Consider the following 10,406-nt stretch of genomic DNA (forward strand, 5'->3'; position numbering starts at 1 on the left):
TTCCCAGAGATGCTGTGGCTGCCCCATTCCTGGAAGTGTCCAAGGCCAGGTTGAACAAGGCTTGGAGCAACCTGGGATAGTGGAAAGTGTCCCTGTGTGTTGGGCTAGATGGCCTTTAAATGTACCTCTGCTGGTACTTAGTTGATGCAGCATTTGGTCATAGGTTTCACTGGATCTCAGAGGTCTTTTGCTACCTCATTGATTCTGTGACTCCAACATGAGCCATTCCACACACAGTAGTTGTGTCTTCTGGACAGCATCCCTGTGCTACACGAACCAAAATTCCATACATTCTGTATTTGTGTCCCTTGTGGGTCTCCATCCTCCCTCAGTGCTCTTGGGCACTGTGGCGGCAGGTTTTACATTGAAATTACTGTGGGGCTCCTTCCCTTCCAGATTATCAGCTGACGAGTGCTGAGCTGTCCTCGCTGCCGGCGTTCAGCTCACCTGGAGGGCTGTCCCTTGGCAACATCTCTGCCTGGCAGCAGCAGCAGCAGCAGCAGCAACAGCAGCAGCAGCAGCAGCAACAGCAACAACAACAGCAACAGCAGCAACAGCAACAACAGCAACAGCAGCAGCAGCAACAGCAGCAGCCACAGCCGCAGCAGCAGCAGCACCTGGTCCCAGTGTCACTAGGAAACTTAATGTAAGTGACATGAGAGGGGAGTGGGGAATTCCTCTGAGGGTGCCAAACCTGCAGAGCCAATGCCATGACTACACTCTGGGTTCTCCAGACTCCCAGTATCAGGCCCTGGTGGGTCCACGCTGTGTTCCTGGGGGGCAGGAGCTGTGTGCCCATGCACAGCTGCTGGAGCACGGCTGGCTTGTGAAGCCTGGGGAGTCCTGTCCCTGTCACTGGAGGAGTGACCCAGAGTCCCTGGCTGAGATCAGGGTGCTTGAGGATGCTCTGAGAGTCTCGTCCTGCTGCCTGTCCACAGTGGGACTGATCCCTGCGCTCACCTGGGGGCAGCTGAGAATCAGCCAGAGTTATCTGGGATGGACAGTACAGGATAAGGTGCCTGGAATTGTGTCCTGCTTGTATAGAAGAAGGTGGCTCTTAGTATTGCAAAGAGATTGCGTTTCTCCAGGGCAGAAAATACAAGCACTTGCATCTTAGAACAGGATTCTTGAAGTGAATCTGCCTTTAATTTGGTATAAAGCATCCACACACTGAATTACAGTAAAAAAAAAAAAAAAGATTTAAGCCACTTGCCCATGATCACATTGAGACCATGAGACAAAGAGAGGCAGGAATTGAAGAGAGGGGATCAATGACTGCCCCAGGCACTGAATCCAAGACACTGACAGTTCCACCATGAAGTGCCAGATGGATGGATGGATGGAGAGATGAGGGGTGGATGAATAGAGGGCTGGAAGGATAGATGGACAGGTGAAGGGGTGGGATAGGTGGATGGGTGGAGGAATGGATGGAGGGGTGGATGGATGGACCACGTTTTTGTGTAGTGTTTCCTCACTGCCTGGTGCACGTTTTCCAGGCAGGGCAGGCAGCAGCTTCCTCAGTAGCTGCCTGGGCCCTGCTGTGCTAGTGGGGCCATAGGATGTGTGAAAAGCCTGGACAAAATTTTGTGTTGTAGTAGAGGTTGAGGAGGTTCCCAGTTTTGAGCAAAACCAGCTGGCTGAGCCCTGTGCTGGGTCTGTGCAGCCCACAGGGATGCTGGGGCAGAGCCATAGGAACACCTCTGGGACGGGGATGTCACAGCCTGTCCCTCTTCTCCATGCATTTGGGTCACTGCTGAGGGACAGTGGCTGGTATTTGGGCTGGATCACAGGGTGCTGGGGGAGGAGGGATGCTGCCCACAGGGTCTGATCCCAGCTTGGTCCTGGTGACTTGCACAGATTATGAATTCTGGAGTCACAATTCTGATTCTGAAGTCATAATTCTGCTTATGAATCCAGATGAATAATCTAATCCAGGTTTATAATCATGGGTTCATTTGGCTGTAGTGTGTGCAGGTTCTAAATTCTGTGCACTGGAGGGTAAAAGGCTGCCAGATAATAATGAGAGATTTCCCATTATCTCCTCCTCCATCTTTTTCTCCCCCTTCCTCCCCTTCTGCTCTCCTCCTCCTCCTCCTCCTCCTCCTCTCCCAACCTTTTCCCCCCACCTTCTGGATGCCCAGACAAGGGAGTCACTTGTCCCACACCACCACTTTGACTGTCAACACCAACCCCAACATCAGCATCAAGTCGGAGCCTGTCTCGCCCAATCGGGAGAGGAACACTGCCACCCCGCTCAGCACCTTCCCCCACCAGCCCCGGCACGAGCCCACCGGCCGCTCGCCCGTCGACAGCCTCAGCAGCAACACCAGCTCCTACGAAGGCAGCAGTGAGCGGGACGATCCCGCCCGCCCCGATTTCGGCTCGTCCCTGGGCCTCCTGCGACCCACCAGCGAGCCCGAGGGGGAGAGCCCCTCCGTAAAGCGCATGCGGTTGGATACCTGGGTCACATAACGGGTCCCTGCCGTCCCTGAGAGCTCCAGCAGGGCCACGGGGAGGGGCTGGGAGGGGCGGGGGAGGGCGAAACGGGTGATGGGGATGGGCTGGGGTGGGGGGAAATTATCATAAACTGCCTGAGAAATAGCTTTAGGATTTTGTAGGCATTCATTCTAGCGCAGCAGGCGACGCATGCAGTACATACGGCGCTCCTCGGCCGCGGGCTCGGGAACAGCCAGGTGTGTGGGAATGGGGGACTGGAGTGGAATATCCATGTCCTCGCCAGAAACAGCAGCCCCTGGCGACGCTCCCCCGCGGGCGGGCGGGCTGGGCACTCAGTGCCCACTGGCTGGCAACACCCCCTGGGAAGTGGGACCGTATCCCTAAGGCAGAGCACCTGCAGCAGGATGGGCTCCAGGGGGAAACGGGGCACAGAGCACCCCCAAAACACACTTTCCTGGCTGTTCCCAGGTGTTCCCTGGGTCCGTGTGCAGGAAGGGGCAGTTCAGACATGACCCAGCTCTCTGGAAGCTTGAAGGGTTTTGGTAGGCACAGGTTTTCCTCCGAAAGTGTTTTGCTACATCAGTTTTCCTAAACTAGCTGGGAAGGGAGTGTAGGGAGTCTCAGAGAGCCCAGCTTCAATAAGAAACAGGATGCAGCCACATCCACAGCCTGCTTGAGGCTCCTGGATCCTGGAAAGCTGCATCAGGGGAGTAAGAGGCAGATTTTTAAGGCTTAATCCTGTTTGCATGACTAATGGATGGAGACAGCATTCTTCTTACCAGAGCAGGGGACTCCACTGTTTCTGACCGGGGTCATTGGAACACTGGAGTATCCCTTTCACAGGAATGCTGCACCTCCACGTGGGCACAGCAGGTGTGTGGAGAGGGGATACAGTAGTGCTGGTTTTGAAAGCAAATTGTGGATTTTAGCAAACAACATCCATAAAAGCATTTTAAAAATGCATTCCCATTGTATGTGGGCCAAAGCTTTGAATCAGGAAAATGGGAAGAAACTATTCTTTTACTGAAAGATGCAACTGAAGTAAGAATCCTAGTGAGATTTTGCCTGAAAGCTTCTAGGCCTGAAAAGGCAACGGTGAGCTGTGCAGAAAATCTGCTTGAACCTTGGGTAGTGATTTAGTGGAAGGAAAAGGGAAAAAAATGAGGAATTTCCTCATGTTGCCACATGCTCTGGCCGTTTCCCAGAGATGGGTGTCAGTGCCCTGATGCCAAAATGCATCAGCCTGCTCATGGTTGGAGGGTTTGGAGGTAAAGGGACCGTTCCTGGCTGGCGTAGCCATTAGGGATGGGCTTTCTCCCTGCAAGTGCTCTCCTCAGGGATGCTGGTCCCCTGTCCCCCTCCCAGCCTGCTGCCCTGTCACCCTGTGCAGGGACACCCCAGCCCCACTCTTCCCTGGACTCGTGGTCCCAAACTGGCACAAAACCTGCCCGGATGCCACCTTAAGCAGCTGGAGCCTGGCCGGCCATGGGGGGCTGTGGAGGAGCTGGGAGCTGCCTGGGGTTTGGCTCTGCCATGATACAGAGCAAAGGGATAGGAGCTGAGGCACGGTGGGGTTTATCTCTCTGCCAGGTGCCAGCAGCCAGCTCAGCCTTGCCATGAGATGGATGGTGTAAAAATGTTCCAGGGTAAGGGCAAACCAGAAGTGAATTTATGGGGTTTTATAAATTTCTCCCAACCAAACATTTATCACAAAGTTCCTGATTGGAAAAACAGGACAAAAAAAGCTGATGATTATTGTGAAATGAATAGGACGGCCCAAAGGGAGTGGTTGGAGGAGGAGAGGAAATCCTGCAGAAATTGGGTGAACATTAGTAGCTGTTTGTGTATGGAGACCTGGTGGAGGGTTCAGGGTGGTGAACGCTCAGCAGTGTCGGTGTTCTGAGTACCCACTCCTCACCAATATCCCTGCTTGTGGATCAAGGCATGGAGAGACGTACCAGATAAAATCCCCCTCCCCAGACCTCGAAATACCAAATTCCTGCCACAAAAGCTTTTCCAAATGGTGGGTTTATTCATTTTCAACGATAAATTTGGAATTCCCTCTCCTGTTCTCATTCTCTGGGAAGGCTTTGGGTAGGCAAGGGGAGCCCCGTGGTGGTGGAAAGGACCCCTGGCAGGTTTTGTGCAGTTAAATCCCCCCCCGTCTCCTCTCCCTGAGCCAAACCCAGTGAGTAGCACCGTGTGCCAGGACACGCTCGGGTCTCAGCTGCAGGATGCTGGCGCGGCGCCGGCGGCAGAAGCGGATCTCCATCTCTGTTAGTCCTTTGGCATAGCAGGAGAGATGCTGTGGACCGTGGTCTTCCTGACCCGTGCTGACACCCCAACCTGGCCACGCCGGATGTACCGGACGCGCACCTGAGCTCTTTGCACGGCCTTGCTTTGGAAATTAGGCGGGATAACGACGTCTCATCGCTCTCGTTTTGTACTTTATTTTTTTTTTTTTTTTCTTCACAAAAACAACAAACTCAACCCAACAAACTGGGGTCTGCCCCACTGGGAGCGGCGTGGCGGGAGGGCCCAGCAGAGCAGCTTGCTCCAGAGACCCCGGCGAGGAGGCAGCAGTGCAGACCCCCAGGCACTTGACGCCATCGGTGCAGAGCAACCGCGAGGGGGGAAAAAAACCAAAAAAAAAAAAAAAAACAAAAAACATTTTTACTTATTAACTTCATGCCCTGACTCCCGAGTTCACACTTCTGCCTGGAAGCTGAGAGCCTGGAAAACACAAAATCCAAGACACAAACGCTCTGGGTTACGTAGATGCAGGTTTAGATCTGCCTGGCGGGGAAGGCTCCAGCGGCTCGGCGCCGTTCCGGGCTGGGCTGTGCCAGAGTGGATCTGCAGCTGCTCGGCCGTGGGACTCGACGATCCCTGGGCTGGTGCCACGGGCAAGTACGGCTCGTGGGGAGGCGGGGATGCCCTGAGTCCAACACGGCTTCACGTCACAGTGAAAGGGGTTTGGGGGCTGTTTGTCGGGGTCTTTATTTTGTTGGGGGCTTGGGGTTATTTTATTATTATATTCTATTTTTTTTTTTTTTTTTTTGTCCGGGTCATTATCCCTTTATTTCCCCCCAGACTGTAGTATCTGGTTAACTCCTCCTAATTTTCAAAAGACAACAAGAAGAATGACAATCTAAGAAACCAACACCCTCCTTTGTGCTTCTATAAATATGTTTCTGATCTAATTTTATTTCTCGTGCTCATCTGTACTGTTGACAGTTACAATTGTGTATAATTTTTTTTTTTAATTTGGAATTTTTGCGTTGTATAGGGTTTAGTTTTAAAATATATATATATTTTCCATTTTTTAAAAAGGGGTGTTGCAAAAAAAAATTGCACGATTTAAATGACAATAGTTAAAATGCTGCAGTTTTTAGAGATGTGGAAGCAAAATGGAGCTTATTTATTCTCAAAGGCTATAAAGGTGTAAAATGCATGAAGAAAAAAAATTTACAAAAAAAAAAGACAAAAAAAAGTGTAACCTGAACAAAGTGTAGCGTTAAAGATTTTAAAGGATGACAACAACAAGAAAAAAAAAAAAGAAAAAAACCAACAAAAAAACAGCTAATATATTGTGTTTGGGCTAGTTTGCTTTTGTTTTTAATTGTTCCTTTTTTGGAGAATGAAATACATTTGTGTATATTTTCATATAAGAAGTATGCACTGAGATGTTTCCAAACTGATATATTCCTTTCTAAACGTGTGGTTACTTACCAAAGTCTGTTTCTGATCTTTACCTTCTAAACTCTCTGTGGATCCTCCAGCCCGCACCAGACCACAGGTAAGCTGGGGTGGGGGCAGCAGCATCACCCCCTGCCCGCAGAGCGCCAGGAGGTGCCCAGCCCCGGGCGGCTGAGCTGGGGGCTGGCAGATGTGGGGCTGTGACCCCCGGCCCGGGAAGGCTGGTCTTTCCCAGGGCTTAGCAGAGCCGGTTTTGGGGCTGTTTGTGCCGGCGGCGGGGGCTGTGGGGCTGGGCTGATGCTGGGGAGCAGTGTCATGGGGACAGAGGCACAGCGAGGGGTTCATCCTCTGCCGGGGGAGAGGTTTGGTGCGCGTGCTGGGATGGCCGAGGTTTGGTGCAGAGAGGAGGAGGATGGAAGGAAAGAGGTCACAGGGTGTGGTTCAGGTGACGCTGCTGCTGGCAGTTGTAGGAGCAAGGATGGGGTGGGAAGTCTTCACCCGCTCACCCCTGGAGGAGATTTGGGGATGGAGCAGGACCCTAAATGATAGGGATAGAGCCTAAAAGGGCTGCTGGGGTGCAGTGAGCGTTTTGGTGGGTCAATGAGGATGGTCCCACCTGCTCTGAGGACTGTGGAGGTGATCAGCTGGGACCGGGTGGTCAGCAAGAGGACAGGGTGACTCCCCACTCGGGGGGTTGTGTTGGGGGGAAGAGCCTGGCTGTGCTGGATGTTTGGATGAGGGGATTGGTGTTGAGGGCAGTCCGGCAGTGGGTCGTGGTTGTGTGAGGGGCACCCGAGCCCCCATGGGGGTTGTGGTTGTGGCAGGGAGTCTCTCGTGGTCCCTTGGGGAAGGGGCTTGTCGTGTTTGAGGCCACTGCCAGGGTTGGGGTCTGAGGGCAGTGGAAGTGTTAAATCCAGAGCTGGTGGCAACAGGCCACCCGTGGGCCTGGGGGAAAGTGGGGTGAAGAGGAAGAATGTGTTTCCTTTTCCTTCCCCCCTTTTCACTTCCCTCTTCCTCTGCAGAATAATCCCAGCAAACCAAGGAAAAAGCAGATTTACAAAAAGCCCTACCTTTTCTTGAAAATGTCACTTCCGTCACTTTTTCTTCCCCTTGTATTGCTTGGTTGGGGGGTTCCCCCCATCACTTCGGGTGCAAATTGGGATGTTTGTCACCAGTTCTGGGGACAAGGCTGTGAACTGCTGCTGCCAGCCCAGAGCTCAGCTGGGCTGAGGGGCACTTGGTGCTCTGGGGGTCTGCTCCACTCTCACAGGGAGAGCATCCATCAGTGGGGAAGGAGCATCTTTCCAGCCACTCCTTAGCTCTGCCATCCTGGGTGCCGCATCCTGACTCCCATCCCTCCAGCTGAGGGCACGGTTTGGGGATGTTTGGGGGATTTTCACCACACAAAGTGATGAAAATTCACGCCCATCCACCTCTCTCTAGGCTCTGGGAGAGTCTCTAATAGTGGGCTTCAGCTGAAGGTTTGCTCTGGTTTCCCTTTCTCATTTCATCCTTTTCATCCTTTATTCCACCTTCCCCTCTCACTTCACTTTTCTCTCATTTTTTTTTCCTTCCTCCTGTTTCTTTCCCACGGAAAAACCCCAGCCAGACCCATAAAGCAAGTGTTAGGTTTTCACTACCTCCATCCATCACCCTTCCTTGTCCAATGCAGGAAGCCACGCTCGGGATTTAAAAGGGCCTTTCCCCCTTTATTTTTCCCCTTTCCCTGGCGATTTTATCTCCCTTCTGTCCCTCTGCCCCTCCTCTCTCTAGTCTCTCACCTGTAGTATTTTACCTGGCTACTGTAATTGTAAATAGCGAGTTTCAATCTGTTAGCAATGGTAACAGTACAGAAAACTGGTTTTGGGGTTTGGGGGGTTTTTTTTGTTGTTGTATTGATATGAAATGAGATTATATTTTTGTCAGAGTATATTGTAATAATACTGACTTTGGACATGGCCGAGTTGTACAGCGATTTCTTGTTTAACCTTCTTGGCTCTTCCCATGCACCCCCTCCCCAGGCCTCCCTGCTCCTCAAGTTTCCAACTTCCAGACCCAGACCCTGCCAGGGTCCTGGACAGGAGCAGCCACTTTGAACCAGGCAATGGTTTTGTACCAGGGCTGCTTTTCCACAGGGTTCCCAACACGCCGGCGTGTCCCCTGTGGGTCGGGAGAGGTCGGCAGCACCCAGGAGAGTCTTTTAGTGAGCCTGGAAATGGAGAGGGCCCAGGTGTGCAGGGATGCTCTGGCTCTCTGTTACACCCCCGGCAGGAACCAGGCGCCTTGGAGCAGTGAGCAGGGTCGTTCCAGCTCCCCTCTTTTCCCTAGGGACGAGAAACCCCAGTTATTTCCCAGTTTCTTCCTCCCGAGCTCCGTTCTCTGGAGCGATGCCTGTTTGAAGTGTGCTTTACTTAAGCCAGAAGAGGGTGGTGTGGCTCAGGCTGTGCCAGGACCGTCTCCAAACAGGCCGGGATGGTTTTCTGGGAACTGAGGTTTCTACGACATCCCCGGGTGCATCGTCACTGGGTGGGGATGGGCAGCTGCTGCCTCCCCCCAGCCCCCCACATCCACCACGGGGAAACCGCAGCGGTGTGCTGGGGGCCAGGGAGGGATTTCTTCATTCCCATGGAGTGTCAGAGTGAGATTTTCTTGTTGGTGCCACTGAGATGTAGAGACTGGCCCAGCTCCTCGCTCTCCGGGCACGGACCCACCTCAGAGCCGTAGGGACATCCTCTCCCCAGGGAAAGGCTTGTGAGATGCTGCTGGGATGTCTTGTGGGCTCCTGGCATCTCCAAGGTCAAGGGGTGAAGCAGCCCACCTTGGGCCAGAACTCCCCTCCTCCCCACGGCTCTTTTCCAAGCATTTGCAGGCAAATCGGATGTTGAAGAGGTAGGGACCATCGTGGCCAGGCTGCTGCTCTGCCTCCTGTCCCCCATGGCCTCTGGGTCGGGTCTTTGTTCTCCCCCATCCCCTTTGCTCCCCTGGCTCCCCATAGCTCAGTTAAGCAGGTAGGTGTTAGCAAACTCTGGGGTGTCTGCAAAAACCTTTGTAAAATAGAATAGACCCTTTAAATGATGCACTAAAAGAAAATAATAAAAAAAAAAAAATAAATGCCCCCCCGTCAGCTTCTCTGTGTGATGGTTTGTTGGATGTCCCTGCTCAGCCCGTCTGTACCGGCACAGGCAGCTCTGCATCCTCCCCCCAGGGTGCTGCACAGGTAGAAACAAAACAGGACGTGCACTTCCCCCGAGGAGTTTTATTTATTGTTTTGAGAAGCAACTTAAAAGGGAAAAAAAAAAAAAAAAAAAAAAAAAAAGTAAAAAGAAAAAAAAAAGAGAGAAACTGTATCTATAATATATATATATATATATTTTTAACCTCTTTTTTCCCCTGATGCTCCTCCACCCGTGTGTGTGGGTATGTGTGTGTGTGCGAGTCAAGGGATTGGGTGCCCGTGAGTGGCAGCTCGGGGCAGCCGTGGGGCAGCGCGCTTGTCCCCGGCCGGGGCACAGGGACCAGGGGGTTCCCTTGCCCGTGTCCAGCTCTCCAGGAGATGCTATGGGAGCCCAGCAGCAGCAAGAGGACGGGAGGGAGGATTTATGTCGAGAGCTTGTAATGTTTTAACCGGGATCTTTGACTGATTCTTTCTCTGGAGTGTTTGCACCCTCGGGGTCTGGCCTGACTGAGAACCTCCCGCGCCCTGGGGATGCCATCCCCACTCCCTGTCCCCATTCCCTCCCACCCTTGCTCCCTTGACAATCAGTGGCTCCTTCCCAGGGACTGCAGCACGTGGTTGAGACGTCTATTTCGTTTTTTCAATATTCCTTTTTTTGTGCTGTATGGTGATGCGTTATTGTATATTCCACAATAAGAAAAAAAAAATATATATTAAAAAAAAATGATGATAATAATAATAATAATTACCATGAGAAATTCTTATGAGTTTTGTTTGGAAACTCTTTCACTATATTTGTTGTAAAGAGGTTTACTATTAAAAAGAAAAAAAAATACACGTTTCTGATAATTTTCCACGCCTCTGGCTCTTTCTTTCCTGCTCTCTGCATGGCAGCGTGCAGCAGGATGTCACCTGCTCTCAGCGGCTGCAGGTGACACAGCTGTCCCTACTCCCATGGGGGCAGGAGGCACCTGGAGCAGCTGCAGGGATCAGGAGCAGGGTGACCCCGCTGTCCTGCTCAGGGCTTCCCATGTCCCATCAGCTCTCCCGTCCCTGTCCCGTGTCCGGGAAGGAT

General features: G+C 52.2%; 1 protein-coding gene across 7 annotated transcripts in view; it reads left to right on the plus strand.

Moving 5' to 3' along the window:
- The window catches only part of MEF2D (myocyte enhancer factor 2D), an 82,420-nt gene extending 72,236 nt beyond the window's left edge, over window positions 1-10,184 (plus strand). For all 7 annotated transcript variants that reach the window (XM_066338003.1, XM_066338002.1, XM_066338006.1 and 4 more), the window contains 2 exons: window positions 397-646; window positions 2,142-10,184. In XM_066338003.1, coding sequence (XP_066194100.1) covers window positions 397-646; window positions 2,142-2,472 — 581 coding nt within the window. In that variant the 3' untranslated portion in view covers window positions 2,473-10,184. The remainder of the gene's footprint in view (window positions 1-396; window positions 647-2,141) is intronic.
- The last annotated feature ends 222 nt before the right edge of the window (window positions 10,185-10,406 follow it).

This window comes from Sylvia atricapilla, chromosome 30 (assembly GCF_009819655.1).
Source record: "Sylvia atricapilla isolate bSylAtr1 chromosome 30, bSylAtr1.pri, whole genome shotgun sequence".
Lineage (NCBI taxonomy): Eukaryota > Metazoa > Chordata > Aves > Passeriformes > Sylviidae > Sylvia > Sylvia atricapilla.